At 36.5% G+C, this 20,872-nt stretch overlaps 1 protein-coding gene and 1 non-coding gene across 2 annotated transcripts; one reads left to right on the forward strand and one right to left on the reverse strand.

Moving 5' to 3' along the window:
• Positions 1–1,575: 1,575 nt before the first annotated feature.
• On the forward strand, positions 1,576–3,214 carry LOC116134008. The gene is made up of 3 exons (XM_031419657.1): positions 1,576–2,116; positions 2,747–2,949; positions 3,188–3,214. The coding sequence occupies exons 1-3, from the start codon at positions 1,576–1,578 to the stop codon at positions 3,212–3,214; spliced, it is 771 nt and encodes a 256-aa protein (XP_031275517.1).
• Positions 3,215–20,343: 17,129 nt separating this feature from the next.
• LOC116134019 lies at positions 20,344–20,450 on the reverse strand. Its single transcript, XR_004128637.1, has one exon. It is a non-coding gene; the product is annotated as a small nucleolar RNA R71 (small nucleolar RNA).
• Between the last annotated feature and the right edge of the window lie 422 nt (positions 20,451–20,872).

The raw sequence follows: 20,872 nt of genomic DNA on the forward strand, positions 1-20,872 counted from the left end.
AGGTATTTATGCTGTGTTAATTCATTGTAGTTCATTTATATACAAATGTGATTGCAATGGTAACTATGATCTTGAGATTATGTTAGGATATATGTTATTCTATGTTATTTCCAACAAAATCCGTGTACACTTATGTTTCTTTTTCAACTAAACATTTTTTTATACCGTCTCCAGTTAGAGGATAATCAATTAATTCGAAGCTCGATAGAAAGAGGTATGTAATCTCGACAAAATTTTCATATAATTTTGCTATTAATTTATAATATCTGTATTTTATTTCTAGGGATTTTTTTTTTTTTTTTTTTTTTCTGTCTGTTGGGTTTTGATGTTATGTCTAGTTAATGTTTAATTTTCTTATGGACATCATCTGTCTTTGGAACGAGTTTAAAATTTCATCAAGTATTGATATGTGAATGGGATCGTCTGTATGATATGTATATATGAGTCTTAGAATTAACTCGTTGGAATTAGGGTTTTGTCTATCCAAGCCTAAGGATGGTTTTGAAACTCCCAAGCAAAATTTACATTTTTAAAGAGCTAATATTGATTTGGCATGAATGGCTGTAGGATAATGACTGTGATAATGTGTTGAATTAGCTGATATTTTTCATCTGAAATAGTAGCTTATATTTTAGACAGCTTGAAGAAGGATTTATGGGGATTGTCTTTACATTATACTCATCCTAAAATTTGTAGGCAAATATTCGTATGGCAACGGCAGAAGCGGCTTCTGCTTCTCTTGGTCCGCGGTATGCCCCTGATGATCCAACTCTTCCAAAACCTTGGAAGGGATTGATTGATGGAAGTACAGGTCTTTTATATTATTGGAATCCAGAAACTAACATTACGCAGTATGAAAAGCCGGCTGCAGCATTGGCCCCACCATTGCCGCCTGGCCCACCTCCTGCTACTACTACACCTAAACTGGCTCCTCTACCAGTGGCCCATTCAATGCAGCTAAATGGCGTGATGACTCAGCATGGTCAGCAGAACATGCACAACAACAGGGTCAACAAAGGAGCCAGTTGCCTCAGCAGCCTGGACAGCTAGTGGCACAGGTTTCTGAGCAACAGGATTCACAGCAGCAGGGTTCACAGCTCAGTCAGGCCACGCAACACCCAGGGCAATTTACACCACAAATGAGACCACAAATGATGCCATTTCCAGGTCAGCAAATGGCTCAACAGCCAGGTCAGCAGTGGCCCCAGCAAGCAGGGCAGCAATCAGTGCAACATCAAAATTCACAGATGACGCAACCTCATCAAGGACATCAATATGCACATCAGCAGTACATGGCATATCAACAGAGTATCCATCCGCAGGGATACTCTGAATCCATTTAAGATCAGTTTAATAATCTACATAGTCTGTGGATTTAGCTTTGCATTTGTCAGAAATGTTTGCTCATTTAACATGTAATGGATACATCACTAGGATCAGGAAGGTGAAGTTTCTACCCCTTTCTCGTGCATAGATGATTCTTCAACATTGCTACGGTCTATCATGCTCTCTGTCTCTGCAAGCAATGCCATTGGAGAGCTTAAATTATCGGAGTTATTATTAGTTGGGGCTGATATGATTGCGGACTGGCATGCTTGGGAAGAAACAGAGGATTTGTCTATATTTGACTGCATTAAGGAGGTCATTAGTCTACACATTACATACGGGCTCAAGAACTTTGTTGTCATACAGATGCCATCCCCTCCTGCTCCACCTGTGCCCCAACGGTCAATAATTGAAGGCATTTCTGCCTTTCTAAGTGAGGCCATTCTACAATATCCATCTGCAACCTGGAGGGCCTGCTCATGTGTGCATACACTGTTACTTGTTCCAAATTACTCCTCTGAAACAGAGGGTGTGAAGCAATCGTTGGCAGTTGTTTTCACCCGAGCAGCATTTTCTCATTTTAGAGCAATTCAAAGCAAGCCTTGCCCACTTTGGAAGCCTTTGGTGCTTGCTATATCATCATGCTACCTCTGTTGTCCTGATATCGTGGATGGAATTTTAAATAAGGATGAAGATGGAGGCTTCACAATCTGGGCATCTGCTTTGGCTTCTGTCTGTAGTAGCACCTTTGAACCTGGTCTTTGCACAGAGTCTGAGATTAAGTTAGCTGGTTAGTTCCTTTCTTCCTGAATTTTGAATTACTTGGAGGAAAGCCGTCTCAATATTGTAGCCACATCTTGGGATATGTACAGCTAGTTCTCTTTCTAGCATATTGCTTAATAGTCCTTTCTCTTTTTCAAAAAATAATGTCGCCTATTTGTTGGTTGATGTGGGCAAAATGTGGCTGAACATTGTTTTTCATATAATTGATACTGTTTGACATTTATATTTTTCTGATTGTTGATGTTTCACTGTTGTGTTAAATGGTACCTTGGGCCCCCAACTGACTGATCAGGAGCTTCACGGTTCAACATTTCTGCTGGGTGGGGATTTGACATATATAGTTGCTCCAGAACTGTTGTCATGTTCACAATACTGCTATTTGATTTGTGTTGTGTCATACATATAGCACTTCTAGGACTCCACAAATGACAACCAAAATTTTTAGTCCTTGTGATTTCACTTTGTTGTATGGGTAGATGGCTATTCAATAACATTATGTTAATACTCCTACCTTTCCAGGGTTGAAAACTGAATGTCAACTTTGGTTGACGGTCTTTTTCTCTCTTATCTTCTTTCACTGCTCTCTTTCCTGAATTATTTCAGTATAAGGGCCTATCTAATGGCTGTTAATTTGCAGTATTAACGCTGGCCAAAGTGGTTGAACGGCTTCTAGGATTAGGGAATCCAGGGGGCAATTTGTTACAGGATTGCTATGCTTCACTAATGGAGGCATCTGTGCGGCTGAAAGAAGTACAGGAAGAAACAGAAAATGATGAAGAAGATGACGAGGCTGAAGATGGAGATGAAGATGATGATGATGAAAGCCAAGATGATAATGAGGTTTGACTTTCAAAATACAATATCATTTTTCATATACTGTTGTGTTTATTTGTACATACTTAACTGCATCCATGTGTAAAAGCATGTGAAAACAATCACGCCAAGGATAGATCATACATATAGATGTTGCTGCATATATAGGCCAAGGGCTATGAACTAATGTACTTTATGCAGGGCCTCTTATATGCAAAACAGTTGTGAATTATTTACTTATCTGCTATTCTGATTGTGATTATAGGTTCTTTACAAGAGGTTGACCAACTGAATGTTGTGGCATCATTGATAGAGAGATACCACAATGTTCTTATGCAAGGACAGGCATTGCTATCACAGGAGCTAATTTCAAAATTCCGGAATGCCTTCCCTCAGTACAATTTGTTTTTCCAGTTATCAAAGTGAGATGGGGGATTTTGTAAAAAATTTCCAGGGCTGACTGTGAGATGCCCAAATACTGAAACTTCTCATTATTTAAATTGGCTTGTTTTTATATTATTTTTTGTATGAGTGTTATTCACAAAAAAATATGAGTAGTTCTACTTCTATGCAAGTTAATAAACTAAAGTCTTGTTTTTTTAAATAAATTTATTCTTAAATTAAGTTATTAAACATACCTTTATTTTCTTATGAACACTTCTGACACCTCAATTATGTAAATATAAACCTTAATTTTTTATATTCGTATTCAAAGTTCAAACTAATTTTTTGGATTAAGTTTCTTATTCAATCTAGTTTGAACCTTTTGATAAATATGAAATATTTTGTAGAATTAAGAAATTTTGTCTTTATGGGAGGACATAATTTTGAAAATTGTGTTAGCCTCTTCAAAGATTAATTGAGGTGTGTGTAAGTTGGTTTGGACATTAAGGTTAAAGAAAAAATAATTTTGAAAACTATATTTCTTTTGATAACACTCTTTGCTTCATCAACTTCTCTTTACCTAAAGTAAATTCTTAAAAAAAAAAAAAAAAAAAAAAAAAAGATGAATTTTAGCAAAACAAAAAGTGAGATACCGAAAACAAGCAATCAATTATAAATATAATATCTATGTTTTTATAAGGAAGTTGCTCTCTATTGAAATAATTGAACTAATACTTTTATTATAAAATTAAAACTTTTTTATATGTATCAAATAAAAATTATTCTAAATTTTAAATTTTATTTGGGGTAAAAAGAATTTGTAAAGGGAAAAAAAAAAGAATGTAGGTTATGATTTGATCTTTTGAGTTGTTTTATTTACGGACAAATTTATAATTAATTTTTTTTTTTTTAATAAAATTTCTTTATTTGATCTGATTGCAAAGGCGACGGCAGGTTGCTTATTGGAATCTAATTTCTTGACGGCTGCAAACTGCCTACTTCTCATAACACCAAAATGCACTCTTCCATATGAGCCCTGACCAATTAATGAGTCTCTACAAAAATTCTGTTTTATTCCTTTGAGTTCATCAATTGAAATGGCAGGGACAACTATAGGTTGAACCTTTAATGTCTGTTTCCTTTGGTGCAGCTGCTTTCATGTAATAACCTCCAGTAAGGCCTTAAAAAAACCACCTGATTAGGTTCATAATAATGAAACAAAAGCCATAATAGATGGAATGACAACGAGATATATAAAAAACCAGAATTTGCACACCATATTACTTGCTAAGTTATTAGGTGCAAATGGTCCGTTCTTGTTAGGTTTGTTGAATGGGGCTTTGCGGCATTAGCAGTAATGGCTCAGTCTTGGGAGAAGTTTCATGCCTGAAGAGGTATTTTGTGTCTTATTCTAGTACTTAGAGCTATGTTATATAGCAGTATTTTATAGCAATGAAGTTGTATTCAGAGTGTTGCCTTTTCTTTCTTTACTTGCTATTAATTTGTCTTTCTTATAGCTTTTCATAATGTAGTAGTTTCCTACACTTAATTGTAAATTATCCCCTCTTGATTCTGATTTTGTTCTTTGTTTCTCTCATGCATCTTCTTCTTCAATGGTGTTTTTAGAGCTTTTTTCCAGAGTGGTAGTTTCCTACACACTTAATTGTTTTGTTTACGTTGTGATAACCTCTACACTACATAATACATGAACCATTTCAGGTACAGCCTCTTTTCTAATTAGCTTTACACGTTGAACCAATCTCGCTATAAATTAAAGTCAAACTCCCCTACAACTTTGCAAACAAATTACCAATGGCCTTCCATTCTTCAGCTTTTCTTTTTCCTCTCCTTCTATTTCTTTCCTTTTTCACTCATATGCCCTGACTCCCCATCTCCAAATACCAATAAATCCACTGTTTAGTTCCATGTTTCAAAAATTGAAAACACTTGTATTCACTCCATAAAAGAGCACAGCAAGTTGTCGGACATTATTCTATTAAGGTGGTATGGTGAGAGGGATGTTTATAATAAAATTGATTCCGTGTTAGTATTTCTATTATGTTTATGACAGATGGTCCATTCTTATTGGTTGAACCTTTAATGTGTGTTTCCTTTGGGGCAGCTTCTTTCATGTAATAACCTCCAGTATTGCCTCTTAAAAAAAAAAAAACAAGAGTAGGTTCATAATAATGAAACGAAAGCCTCAAAGCCATGATAGATGGAACGGCAATGAGTTATATAAGAAACAGGGGTGCATTTAGTTTATTATTTATAACCATATTTCTAATCTTATTCTCCAAATATTGTTTGGCACATTATTCTAAAAATATTACTATATTTTTTAATTTTTAGACCCCTTACGTTTATTAATTTTATTAAATAACCCCCCCAAAAAAGTTTAAAAATTAACAAAAACACCCCCATCAACCTATACTTGCCAGATTCCGGCAACCACCATCGGTGGTAGCCGGAACCTATACAATGGCCTACACCACAACCAGCACTTGCCGGTAGTTCACCGATTTGACGGCCAAAGAAATTACCATCGTTGACCGAAAACGACATCCATATCTTTAGCCGTTGCTGACAGCCAAAGATGGACTTCTTTAGCTTTTTTCGACCGTCGACGGCCATATCTGACAGTAGATCTGGCCTTTTCTGGCCAAATCCGTGGTGGATCTGGTCGGAAAAGGTCATATTGACGCATTACGACACAGATCCGACTAGTCTGTGTCGTAACGTAATTTTTCGGTCAAATTCTGGCGGTGGTGACCGGAATCTGGCACTGCAGGTGGTAGGGGTGTTTTTATCATTTTACATGTTGGGGTGTTTAATTAAATTAGCAAACCTAGGAGTTTTTTTTTTATAAATTTATAAATTTTACCTTATAATACTCTCCTATTCAACTATCCAATATTATTCTTAAAATCCTATTCAAAATAATAAATCAAACGTACCGTAGAATTTGTTGAAATGGGTCTTTGCGGCATTAGCACTAACGGTAATGGCTCAGTCTTGGGAGAACTTCATGCCTGAAGAGGTTAAGCATAACTAATTAAGTGACAAGTGGAAGTCTGGTCAAGCTGCCATTGCTAAATCTTTGTCAAGAGAGACTTGGCTTACATGCAGTCATCGAAAATGTGGTTGTTCAATTCTCACCATCATTGACAAATGACAATGACCAGTAACGGATCTAGGATTTTTATCAATAGGGGCCTCCATGGCTCTGCCATTGTTTGTCAAACAACTAATGAAATATTTTAAAAAATCATCAAACCTTAACCAAATGAAATAATATAATATCAATAATCTCAAAGAAAATAATGCAACAATACAATACTTTACCACTTGAATAAATTTATGAGAAGCAAAACCTTGAGCAAATTATGTTAAATATAACATTCAATTTACAAGGAAACACAGAGAAATTTTTACATGGAAAAATCTCTTCAATTAAAGAGAGCAAAAGACCATAGGAATCTAACGATCCACTTAAATCCAATATAAGTAAAAGAGTTTCTAACAATCACAATCCACCGAAAATGTTCTACACAAATTTCTTATTTATTTATTTTTTTTAATATTTTTTCTTTCAAAATTATAATATAAATTTTCATGACTTTGATCAGGCCTAGCCGAAGCTAAAGTCAACCAAAACTTATCTTAAATCAATACTGCCTTGACTTTTAATATGAATTAATAAAAAAATGGGAAATTTTCTTAGTATAAACATAGATAATAACTCAAACTTTTTAATAATTTTGAACAGTTAAACGGTGACGTTTGAAATATAGGAAAGTGGTGGATGAAGAATATCGTTCAGTAAAATATAATTAAGGTTTAATTTGGAAAAGCGGGAACATTCTTAAACATAAAACACAAAACAAACTCGCAAGATTCATGCTTTTTTCCATCAAAAGAATAAAAAACATCTAAAAAATAAGCATGATTCAACCAAAAAATAAACTAAAATGAAATTACCAATACACATAGCTAAAATTAAGAAAACAGAAAACGAAACTAATTGCGACATCTTGATGAGTGAAAGCTTCAACAATTTCAGTCTTCAAAAGTTTTAAGAACGAATAACATAGAAAAAGTGAAAGAGAGAATAAAGAATTTTAAGATAAAATCATAAAAAAACAGATGCACGTAAAAAATAGTGAAAAGAGTTTTAAACTTTTAATATGATGTAGATGTGGAATATATATATTAATAATAAGTTTTTTATGAGTCTGGATATATGTATAATATATATATATATTTTTTTTAAATCTGAAGATAAGCCTATATATATATATAGAATTATTCAACTCCAAGAACATATCTCAAAGAAATTGCTGGAATTTCCAGATGTGCTGGAAGATAAGCACATGTTACAACAATTTCTTGGATTAGCTAATTACATGCGCAAATATGTTCCTAATTTCGCTAATGTAATTAATGGCTTGACGCTTAAGGTTAGTGATAAAGTGCCCTGAGTTTGGACACTTGAAGATACTAATTGTGTTAAGCGGACCAAAGCCTTGACAAAGCAATTAAAACCTTTAAAACTCCCGGAAGATGAGGATAAACTCATTATAGAAAGCGATACATTTCACTTGTATTGGGGAGGTGTACTTAAGGCGAAGGGTCCTGACACATATGGAACGACTCTTCCTCATTATCAAGTTCTTGGATTTGAATTCCCCGATTTGGGTTTAATTCCACCACGCTGATTCCAAAACCCATCGTTTCGGCCACGTAAGAGCCTTAGCATTGACTACCATAGGTCGAATTAGAATTACAGAATCCTGTCCCTGGCCATGAACCTCAGTATCTGCACTGGAGTTCATACGTATAAGATTAACAGAATTTATCAAGCGATAAACTAACCTATACTGAATTGCTATTCCATCACTAGAAGCCATCAAGTCTTCTAGTCTGGAAGTATGAATTCGAAGAACCATAATCCGTTTGAGGTTTGGAACCTGGAGACTAACCATATATCCTGGTTTAACAGTCCCATAGGCATCTCCCAAAGCTAGATTAACGTGAAAACCGCCAACTAGAGCTTTACCAAACGTAAGCCACCATCTGTCCAATAAAGCGACCTGAACAGGTACATTCATTCCTCCACGGAATAGTCTCTGCACACGAATCTGTACAGCACCAAGTTGTACATAATTATACTTGTCGTTTGCCCGTTTGGCAAGATTTCGAACCTTCCATAGCCACTCGTCATTCGAGAGTACTAATTCACCCTCTCGAGATTGAGACAAGGCTACACGAACAGGTTTTTCATGTACATCTTCCAAGCCTTCAACTTTAAATAGCCACTTAGAGTGTTTCTCAAAAACCTCTCTAGGTGTTAACCTCAGAATTACCCAATTGTCAAGGTTACCCGAGTGATCCTCGTAATTAGATGATGAACTAATTACCGAGTTAGGATGTTCATCTTCATTTCTAATTGGAATAAGATCATCCTCATCACCTATTCCGCTATTCTTAGGATATTCATTAAGACTACACGTCCGTTGCATGAATATACCTATGCGTTGAAGATTTGAAGATTGTTCCTCAAAAGTCATATCTTTTGAGTTATCCTCTGAAGAATCGGAATCATCAGAGTAATCCGAAATTAATTCATAAACCACATCATCTGAATCAATTTTGTATCCCCAAATTGGCTCAAATTCAGAAGTTTGACTTTCCACGTTGACTTCCAAAAATCTTACTGTTGCCTTCTTCTTTCCCTTATGAGGGCATTTATCCGCAAAATAATTTTTGTCGTCACAAATCCAGTAACAATTACAATCTTTTGCGTTTTTGCCAGATGGGCAGGTAGCACAAAACTTACGCGTTCCGCGTTCCTTAGCGTTAAGTTTACCTTTCCCTGTTCGCCTAATAAACCTTCCATGATTCGGAAGATTCTGTTTATTAGTAACAGGTTGTTTTACTATATTACAAAAACGTTTAGGCTTAAAGTTTCTTTTACCTAACGATCTTTTTCGTCTCATATGGGTTTTCCAACCTTGATGTTTAGTCGAATTCCTCGACTCACAGCCATATTGTCCTGGCACGCCATCAAAGTTTTGACAACAAGATTCATTGAACTCAAGCCTTTTAGCTTCCTTATTCAGCTTGGCGTTCAAACATCTTGTCCTCACGAGTTGTCTAATAGCTTCTATTCTTCCTCCCAAAGAATCAACAACCTGATTCTTTTCAAGTAGAAGCTTAAACGCCTCGTTTGCTGCCTTATCCCATCCTGGGGGAAGCTTAGCAAAGAAAGTATTCTTCATGACTTCTTGTGTGCCACCAGGCAACTGATAAAAATATCGTCTATACTCACAGACGAAATTTTCAAACAGACACATGTCACAAAGCCTAAGCTTTGTTAAAGCTTCTAAGGCAACTACCTCTGCGAGATTCCTACTGGTAATAGTTATCCCAGTAAATTCTCGACAAAGCATATCCTTGAAAAGTGCAAAGATAGCCTCTCCATGCTTCAAGTCCCTTATAGTATCTAACAGACCAGTACCAGCTTCTAGACTTCTCCAAAAGCTTCATGCAGCTCCCTGCAATATGGATCTTAAGAACCTATAAGTATCACTGAGTCCAAAATTCTTGTTTTGTATATGAACCCAATTAACAGTTTCCCATGCTTCGATTGCATCCGTTACATTCGTAACACAATCGATGTTTAGGAAACTTCCGCTAGACGGTATCTCCACCATTCTAGGTACTCCCCTAGATATAAACTCCAATCTTATCCTTGTGGGATAAGTTTATTTATATTCGGGTTTGGAGATTTCCTTAAGGAATCCTTCAAAGGAATTTAAAGGGTTACGAATTCCTTCAAGCGGGTCATCTTTAAATTCAGACTCCCTAAGTTTCGAGATTAGCTCATCGAGCTCCGCCTTGTTAAGACCTGGAGTAAGTTTTAATCCTCCAGTTTCATCTTCTTTTCTTTGTTTCTTCATTTCTTCCTCATAATACCTTCTGATTAAAAAAAATGTGAGGCTACCCTCGAAGGGGCTGGGATTGGTTAAAAGAGGTTTTTTTTTTTCAATAAAGCTAGGGACAACAAAAAACCTACACCGAAATTGTGTACCGGCCTACGTGTAACACGCCTCTGAGTTTTTTAACAATTTTTTTCTAGTGAACGGCCGTCCATCAAATTTGGACAGCCGTTCACTCACATGGACGCCCGTCCATATTATATAGACGGGGGTCCATATACCAGGGACGAGCATCCCCATTTAAAGGATGCCCGTCCATAAGTAAAATGGAATAAATTTTTTTTTATAAAAATTAGGGACGGTCGTTCATCCATTATGGACGACCGTCCCTTCATTTTGGACAGGCGACCATAAATAAGGGACGCCCGTCCTTAACCAAAATATGAAAATAAAAAAAGAAAAAAAATTTGGGGACGGCCGTCCCTTAAGTTTGGACGGGCGTTCATACTTTAAAAAAAAAAAGAAAAATTCTAAACATTAAACACCTCTTCTTCTTCGCCATCTCCTCTCTTTTTCCTGGTCTTCATTCTCTATCTTCTTCGCCTTCTGAATTGCTTGGGAACCCATTATTCGACATCAAATGCACCTGAAAAATTCAAGTTCATATGGTTTCCTTAGATAAAGAATCTATTTCCTCTATAATAAGCAGCATGGAATTCCTATTAGCATATCTCTGAGATATTGTCAATGGAAATGGACTTGCAACTAAGGGCCAGTAGCCCCAACTTTATCTTATCACATATAACAGAGTGAGACATGGATGCTTACTGGTGTCAGAGGTTTGATTGGTTCATGCAATTTAAGATCATCAGCACCATGATCCAAGTAAACATCACAGACTCCCTCCGTCACCTTTTCTGGAAATGTTTGAGCAAATCTTTTATTTTGCTCTGCAAGGTGTTTCAGTTTAGCCTCATGCTCCATTCGTCTTTGATACTCCAAGGTTTCTTCAAGCTTTCTTTCCTCAGCTTCAAGCTCAATTTTACGTCTAAGTTCCTCTTCCAGAAGTTTTAAGTCATCACCATTCATAGAAACACCAGTCTCTGAATCTGGATGATCACCATCGGATTCTGGATACGAACTGCACTAAGCCATGAATTCAATATATTAACAATAAACCCCCTCCTAGTATAGCATCTATTTACAAAAAATGGTGGCATGTAATAGAAAGAGTGAGGGCATATGTGCAAAGAAAGAGCAAAAGGAAGACATACACCCGCTTAGACGTCTCATCATGAACCATATCATGCTGATTACCACTAACAAACTGAAAAATACGAAAATATTAGACCTGCATCATGGATTTTGTACGTACAAACAAAAGAAAACCACAAACTTGAAACCTTTAAATCCTTGGTTTTCCTGAAATCTTTGTTTCTTTTTTTTATCCTTCATCTTATCATGTGTATGCTTCGAGTTATCACTACCTCCTCAGGCACCCTTCTTAGAATCAAGTGCAAGTTCTGCTAAAAATGCTTCCCTTGCAGCATCAAACTTCTCTGTGGCATCTTTCTCTGCAAGATCCTCCAAATTAACCGAGTTCCCAGCCCTAAAAAATTTAACCAAGTTAGGCTTTTGCCATCTATCAGATATGTGTTGCAGTAGATACTCCAAAGCACACTATTCGTACTTATCATTTCAAGTCTTATATTGTTTCATCTTCTGTTGATTCTGGTGTGGAAGGAAATCCGGATATTGTTGTTACAGTTTTATACAAAGAAACGAACAAGTTTATTTTTCCATCAGTAGCAGCAGTCATTTCAACTTCTGTCCTTGCAACTGCAATGGCTATTTTATGGGGCTTTAAGAGAAGGAAAGAAGGTATGAACACCGCTAACCTTATATATTGACTCAGAAATAAGAATTTCTAGCACTGCATGCACACACAGAGAATTGCCAAGGGTATCTCAAGCTACAAGGAGGAAATCTGAGAGGACTAGTATACACTAACTCATCCACGAAACAGTTTTTCTTATATTTATTTTCTTTTCTTAATCAAGTCAGAATCATTAAATCTTATATTTATGTTCAATGAAATGAGAAACTAATTTTTTTTTTTTTTTAATTGCAGTANTACCTTTACCCTAATCACTATCAAAATTGATGATTTTGAAAATTACCATATATGCTTGAAAAATTTTCAGTGGGTGAGTCCACAAAAAATGTGATTCACCCGTCATAGATAAAACTTTCTCTTTACTTGGAATGGCACAAACCCTATTCTTCTTATAATTTTCTCAAAATATTTTTTTTATGCATATGCTCTAAGTTCAAATAATATACGAAGCATTTGACACTATATATAACCCCGTATATAAAACATACGTTCTCTGCCTTGTTGGTCCATAATATCCATTAAGGATCCAGAGTCCTACTCAGACCCTGATACATCTCCTTCCTACTCTATTTCTATCCTAATTCACAAAAGATTCTGAATCTTATGTGAATTAGGACTCTCACTCCTATAAAGGCAAGTAAATCAAGATCTTCCTATTTACTAGAACTCTACCAGTATGGACTCAAAGTCCTACTAGGATTTGAAGATTTTATGACAACTATAAAAAGAGAGGTCCTGCCTCTCATAAGGCATTGAATATTCAATACCACCTACTAGCTCCCAAGTTCTTACTCCCAAGAACAATACACCTTCATCATAGCTTTAGTCTCCGATCAGACTTCAGTAGCCCTTCATTTCCTTAACCTACACTAAATAGCCCCTTTCAACCTTGTTGACTTGAGTATCAGAGTGCCTACGGCAGACACCACACTGGTGTTTTACGTAAGCTTTGCGCTTATTTTCTTTGTGTACAAGTTCAGCGGATTGTCAGTGGCCTTAACCTCACAAGATCAGTCTTTCCTCGTAACCATATATTTTTACTATCTACATGTGGGGCCCTCGCCTACTTGTCCACCTCACTCTTATGTGGACCCATAATCACATGTGATGCCCCTACGTAGGCGCTTGGCAAGACATCTATTATGAAATATGCCCAAAATCTATGAAAGTCAAATGAAACAAGTGAAAAATATAAAACAAGTAACACAAAGAATTTACATGGAAACCCAAATTGGGAAAAACCACGAGCAGAGGATGGAGAATAGTCCACTATAATGAAAGTTTGATTACAAATCTTCTCTCTCTCTTTCTCAATAGATTTCAGGAAGAAAAAAAAAATAAAGAAGAATAGAATGGTTTCTCACCAATGACATTAGGGAGTTTATATACCAAAACCCTAAGTCCTTAAGAATACAAAAATGTCCTTACTAAACACCTAAATAAATCAGGACAATATAAAAGGAATTTGTGTCACACATCAACAATCTCCACCTTTACACAAATTCAAAAACATCAACAATGAGTGACTTGATTCTCCACCTCTTCCACAAAACCCCTTAAGGGTTATTTTCAACACTTGACGCCAACTTATGCTTGAACTTAGTAATGGGCAAAGGCTTGGTGAGCATGTCAACTGGATTGTCTGCAGTACAAACCTTCTAGATGAAAATCTCTCCCTTAGCAAACACATCCCAAACAAAGTGATATATGACATCAACATGCTTGGCTCTCTCATGATACATATGATCCTTAGTTAAGTGAATTGCACTTTGACTATCACAATGAAGTATGATAGAAATAGACTTGAAAGTAATTTCACTAACTAAATTTCTAAGCCAAATTGCCTCCTTAATTGCCTCTGTAATGGCCATATATTCTGCCTCTGTGGTAGACTGAGCAACTGTAGATTGGAGGGCAGCTTTCCAACTGATAGCACATCCTCCCATGATGAACACATATCCTGTTAATGATCTTCTTTTATCAAGATCTCCTACATAGTCTGAGTCCACAAAGCCTGTCAACCTGTCACCACTCTTACCATACTCCAAACATGCATCTGTGGTGCTTGCCAAGTATCTAAGGATCTACTTGATTGCCTCCCAATGTTGTTTGCCTAGATTAGCCAAATATCTGCTTACAACACTAACAGCTTGTGTAATATCTAGTTTGCTACATACCATCAAATACATAATGCTCCCAACTGCACTTGCATATGGAATCCGTGACATTTGACTTATGTCCTTATCTGTGGTAGGACACAAGTCTGTTGTCTGCTAACAATTTAAAGTGTGCTGCAATAGGAGTAGACACTAGCTTAGCCCTATTCATGCCAAACCTACTTAATACCTTTTCCACAAAAGCCTTTTGTGAAAGATACAACATCCCATTATTTTTGTCTCTGATGATCTCCATGCAGCTCCCAAGTCTTTCATATCAAACTCAAAACTCAGCTGTTGTTTCACCTTCTTGATTTAAGGCATGTTAGATGCTATAACTAACATATCATCCACATACAACAATAGGTACATATTAGTACCATCTGAAGTCTCTTGAAATATGCACAATTATCATAATTGGATCTCTTAAACTCAATATTCCTCATGAAAGAATCAAATCTTTTATACCATTGTCTAGGTGACTAATTAAGGCCATACAATGACTTCTTCAGCAAATGCACATGGTCTTCTTTACCAGGGACTTCATAACCTTCTGGTTGCTGCAAATAAATCCGCTCCTCAAGATCACCATGAAAAAATGTAGTGTTCACATCTAGTTGTTCTAGCTCAAAATCATTCATAGCAACCAAAGACAATAAAACACGAATAGAAGTATGCTTAACAATTGGTGAGAAAACATCATTAAAATCAATACCTTGTCTCTGACTATAGCCTTTAGCCACTAACTTGGCCTAGCACTTGAATTATCAATCTTCATTTTATAGACCCACTTGCCGCTAACAATCTCCTGCAAGTGTCCATGTTTGATTCTTTTGTAGGGACTGAATTTCTTCTTTCATAGTTGAGATCCAGCTCATAGCATTTTTAGAAGATATGGCTTCTTTGTAGCTTCCAGGTTCACTGTATTCCACCTTTTCAGCTATGGCAAGGCAATAAGCAAAATCTGAATAGCCATACTTCTATGGTGGTTTAATGGTTCATCTGGGTCTATCTCTAGCAAGGCTATAAGACTACTCTTGTTGATCTTCCTGAATCTCCACTGACTTTTTTGAGCTTTTTTCATTAACCTGATGATCACTCTGAGAACTAAGAGGTTGTGTAGGCTAAGTAACAACTTCAAACTCCACATGTTCTTGACCTTTCTCCTTGACTTGAACAGGTTTTTTTGTTGCTTCCCCTTTGTCTTTGAGCATGGAAGAATCGTCAAATGTCACATCTTGGCTAATTAAGAACTAATTGTGATATGGATACCATAATCTATATCCCTTCACACTAGATAAATACCCAAGGAACACACACTTCTTTGCTCTTGGTTTAAGTTTTCCTTCATTTACATGAGCATATGTAGGACAACCAAAAACTCTCAATAAAGAATAATCGGCNTCTCCGTAAGAAAGCTATGTCCACTTTGCTGATGCGGAATTTCGCTACGAAGAAGAAGAAAATAAATTACAAGAATCTCTCACAAGTCTCACAAATTGGCTCACTTACCAAACCCTATTTGGTGGCTTTCACTCTCAAATTGTGGTTTTGCCTTCTATTCAATTTGTGATATCTAACTCTAGCACTTAACCCCTTTTTATAGGTAATTCATGGGACACTATTCCTAATAGGACTCAAGCCCATATCCTAATAGGAATTATATTTTAATTCCTAATACAATTTATAATCTTATTCCCAATTGTATTCCTAATTGAAAACAATTCTACTTAAACACAAATTAGTAAAATCCATGTCCTAATCCAACTCTAACTTGGATCAAATTTGGCTATACAATCTCAACAATCTCCCACTTGGAGACTAATTCAACAAGTCTTCAATTCTTCACTTCCATCAGCAGCGGCATCAACTTCTCTTTCTTCAAGCGATAAGTCCAATTGAAGTTGTACACAACTTTAGTTTCTTAATGGTAACCACCTTCGTAAACATATCAACTGGATTTTTACTCCCTTCAATCTTCTCGAGAGCTATAACTCCTTCTTCCAAAACTGAGCGTATGAAATGGTAATGAACTTCTATGTGCTTTGTCCTAACATGGTAGACTGGGTTCTTTGCCAGGTGAATTGCACTTTGACTATCACAATACAAAGCGCTTCTCTCATAATACTGACCCAATTCTTCTAGGAACCGTTGTAACCATATTAGCTCCTTACTAGCTTCTGTCATAACAACATACTTTGCCTCTGTAGTAGAAAGAGCAACAATCTTCTGTAACTTTGAAACCCAACTGATTGCTATACCACCTAACGTAAAGATAGAACATGTGGTACTCTTGCGGTTATCAACGCCACCAGCCATATCAACATCCACATAATCTTGTAGCTCTAAGTCTGACTTCTTAAAGCATAATGCTGAATCTTTAGTACCTTTCAAATATATGAGAATCCACTTCACTCCTTCCCAATGTTGCTTTCCTGGATTGCTCATGTACCTACTCACAACTCCTACTGCATGTGCTATGTCTGGCCTTGTACACACCATGGCATACATAAGACTACCAATCGTTGATGCATAGGGTACCTTGGCCATGTAGTCTCACTCATGCTCTGTTGTAAGTGACTGATCTATGGATAGTTTAAAGTGAATAGCCAAAGAAGTACTTACTGGATTTGCTCCATCCATATTGAACCTATTGAGTACTTTCTTCACATACTTTCCTTGTGATAGCTTCAAGAAACCTTTGGCTTTGTCTCTGGTAATCCTCATACCAAGGATTTGTTTTGTAGCTCCCAAATCCTTCATAGCAAACCCCTTTGACAATCTCCTTTTTAGTTTGTCTATTTCATGTTTATAAGCCCCGCTATCTAGGCGCCTGTTTTAGCCTATATAGGTTTTTTTGAAGTTTGCACACCATTCCCTCATTTCCTTGTACTTTAAAACCCTGTGGCTACTGCATATAAATTTCTTTATCTAGTTCTCCATAAAGAAACGTCGTCTTTACATCTAACTGCTCAAGATAAAGGTCTTCTTTTGCCACTAACCCAAGTACTGTTCTTATTGTAGTCAACTTGACAACTGGAGAGAAAATTTTAGTGTAGTCAATGCCTTCTTTTTGCTGAAATCCTTTCATGATAGTCTAGCTTTGTATCGTTTGCTACCATCATATTCATCTTTCACCTGATAAACCCACTTGTTTTACAATGCCTTTTTCTCTTATGGTAGCTCTGTTAACTGCCAGGTTTGATTTGTTAATAATGAGTCCATCTGATCCTTCATAGCTAGCTCCCACTTGATTGAGTCATCAACTTGCATAGCTTCCTCGTAACACTTTGGTTCACCACCATCAGTTAGTAAAATATAGTGCAAAGAACAGGAGTACTTCTATGGTGGTTTTATAGTCTTAGAAGATCCTCTAGGTTCGAACACAGGCGTTTGTGGTTAAACTTCTTAAGCTATATTATCTTGATCTTCTTGGTCATTGTCTTGCATGCTATTCATCGGGAAGTCTTTCAAAGGATCTACCTCTTGCTTCTTCACTTTAGTGCTTGGATTTTCTAACTTCATGTTGAACCTATCCTTGTACATTACTTCTTCATTGAATATGATGTCTCTGCTCCTTATAATCTTATAGTTTTGGTCATCCCAGAACCGATAACCAAACTCGGCATCACCATAACCAATGAAAAAACATTTGGTAGATTTAGCATCAAGCTTACTTATAAGAGTAGAGTCAATGTGAACATCTGCTAAACAACCAAACACTCTTAAGAAAGAATAATTTACCTCTTTGCCACTCCAAACTTCTTCTGGGATCTTGCAATTTAGTGGTACATAGGGTCCTCTCTTGAGCAAGTAGACTGCAATAGTAATTGCCTCAGCCCAAAATGTCTATGGTACTCCAGCATGCAATCTCATGCTTCTTGCATGCTCATTTAGGGTTTTATTCATTCTTTCAATGACACCATTCTGTTGAGGAGTTGTAGGAATGGTCCTCTCCATCTTGATCTCTGATAATCCGAGAATTATACTGTTTTTATTAGGCTTTTTGGTTTAGATACTTCTTAGTTCATTTTTGCCTGAATTGATTCTTAATTCCCTACATTTTGTGTTTCAGGCCAAAATGGACATTTTGAGTAAATAATGAGTGAATTGGAGTTTCTGGACCCAGAAGTGAGCGGATCTTGGAATTTGAAAGAGTTCTGAAGCAGATGGAAGCACTATGAAGCTTGTTCCCATGGGAAAGCATTGGAGATTAAAGATTCAAGCAAAGAAACAAGCTGAGGGCAATTCTGTAAATTTAGAATTTTTCATGAAGGTTCGCCGTGGTGAAGGAAGTTAACAACAGGATTCCAACTTACCTCGTCGCCGCGAAGAAAGTCTTCCTTCGCCGCAGAGAAGTCTGCGAATTTCAGATTTCTTCAAAACGCACAGTTTCATTTTAGGAAGGTTTTAGGTTTTTAGGGCTACGCATAAAAGGAACACATTGCCATTTTTTGTAAGGGGGGAGACGTATTTGCCTTGTTTTAGAGTTTTCTTTGAACATTACTTGGATTTTTGTTGAGGAATAAAGAAGATTGGAGATTTTAACCTTGAAGATTCTTCAACTAGGGGAGATATCTTTTCTTTCTCTTTATTTCAATATGCTTACTGTTTTATTTACTGTTTTCTTTGCTGTTTATGTTAAATTAGTTATGAACTAACCCTTTTTGGGTTAGGGTTTTGACGAACTTCGGATTTTTTTTATGGATTAATGAATTGATTACTATTATTTCCATCCCCTATTGCATAGATTGTGTGGTTATTCTGTTTTTATGGAATTTATTTGATGAACATGATGAGATTGAGAAATGAATCATGTTGAGCTTCTTGGGTAATCACCATTGTAGTATTAAATGCTAGAGATAGATTTAAGAACCAATGAAATCAACCTAGGGTTTTATTAGCTTAATGAACTTGATTCTATTATTCTTCAATTTGTTGGGTGCGGAAGTGTAATAGAGAAAAGTAGGAATTCATAGCCTGAGAAGGTATGTTTGACAATTTAGAGAATTCGATTTACAATCCGTGAATGTGAGTGTGGAATTAGCATAATCCATTGAATCCATCCATAGAGTTTGAATAAAGTCAAAACCCTAACCGTCTGTTAAATTGATATTATCCTTGCATTTAATTTCTTTCTTTCAATATTTAGTTTTTAATACTTAGAGGTTTTGTTTTTGGTTTAATTTTAATTCTCCCATTAATCCAAACAATTGTGGTTGCTCCAACTTGAGAAACACTTAGGAAAGTTAGTGCTTAACAAATCAATCCTTGTGGGAACGATACTCACTCATCACTTTATTACTTTGTGCGACTAGTGCACTTGCTATTTATGCATGTTGTAGTTACAACGCATCAAGTTTTTGGCACCGTTGCCGGGGATTGATTTGTGTGTTAACATTAAATTTGCTTGTGTTAGCTAGATTGGAGCTTTATTTTTGTTTAGTTTGTTTTTAGTTTAATTTTTTTTTCTTTTTTTCTTTTTGTTATTCTTTTTGGTTGGCTTGTGATCTCACTTTTTGTCTCTTTTTGTGTAGTTTATGTGAAGAGCAAGACGTCAGCTAGTGGTTCCTGTTGATCCTGAAATTGAAAGAACCACTAGAAGACTAAACAGAAAGAGAAGAGAACAAGAAGCCAAAGTTGAACCAAAAGTCATAGTTGTAGAGATGGCAGAGAATAGAACACTAAGGGAATTCTTAGTTCTCACAGTTGAAGGCAGAGGGTCGAGTATTACTAGACCAGCGGTACAAGCCAACAACTTCGAGATAAAGCTGGCAATCATCCAGATGATCCAACAGTCGTTTCAGTTCAGGGGTGATTTGAAGGAAGATCCAAATCTACACATTGCAAATTTTTGGAGATTTGTGATACTTTCAAGTCAAACGGAGTGTCAGATGATGCCATCAGATTGAGACTATTCCCATTTTCATTGAAGGATAAAGCTAAGGGATGGTTACTGGCACTACCATCAAGAACAATCACCACATGGAATGATTTAGCACAAAAGTTCCTGACCAGATTCTTTCCTCCAGCAAAGTCGGCAAAGCTAAGAAATGATATCACATCATTTATTCAGGAAGAGTCGGAATCATTGTATAAGGCTTGGGAGAGATACAAAGAATTATTGAGAAGGTGTCCACATCATGGGTTGCCAGTTTGGATGCAAGTCCAAACATTTTATAATGGATTAACGGTGAATGTGCAAACTATGGTAGATACAGCATCGAGAGGAGCACTGCAAAATAAGACACTGAAAGAAGCTCACGAGTTGCTTGAAGTTCTGGCAAGCAACAATTATCAAAGACCTAATGAGAGGGTGCAACCAAAGAAATCCATGGTCCTTCATGAAGTTGATGCATATACAGTCATCTCAGCTCAACTGATAGTACTTCAGAAATAGTTGGGAAGTATGCAGGTAAATTCCATTCAGGCGTCTCAACTAACTTGTGAATTTTGTGTAGGTAATCACGTGAGTAGTGAATGTCAAGTAGGGAACACGTTTGCCTCAGCATCTTCATCATCGGAGCAGGTTAACTACTTGGCTGGAAATCAAAGGCAACTGAACAATCCGT

The sequence above is a fragment of the Pistacia vera genome, unplaced genomic scaffold (assembly GCF_008641045.1).
Source record: "Pistacia vera cultivar Batoury unplaced genomic scaffold, PisVer_v2 Contig28, whole genome shotgun sequence".
NCBI lineage: Eukaryota > Viridiplantae > Streptophyta > Magnoliopsida > Sapindales > Anacardiaceae > Pistacia > Pistacia vera.

What these genes read in the sequence shown, in the direction of transcription:
- LOC116134008 (XM_031419657.1), top strand. Translation starts at nt 1,576, where the DNA reads ATGATTGCGGACTGGCATGCTTGGGAAGAAACAGAGGATTTGTCTATA. An exon ending in GTCTGAGATTAAGTTAGCTG is followed by an intron (nt 2,117 to 2,746) that starts GTTAGTTCCTTT and finishes GTTAATTTGCAG; the next exon opens with TATTAACGCTGGCCAAAGTG. An exon ending in AAAGCCAAGATGATAATGAG is followed by an intron (nt 2,950 to 3,187) that starts GTTTGACTTTCA and finishes TTGTGATTATAG; the next exon opens with GTTCTTTACAAGAGGTTGAC.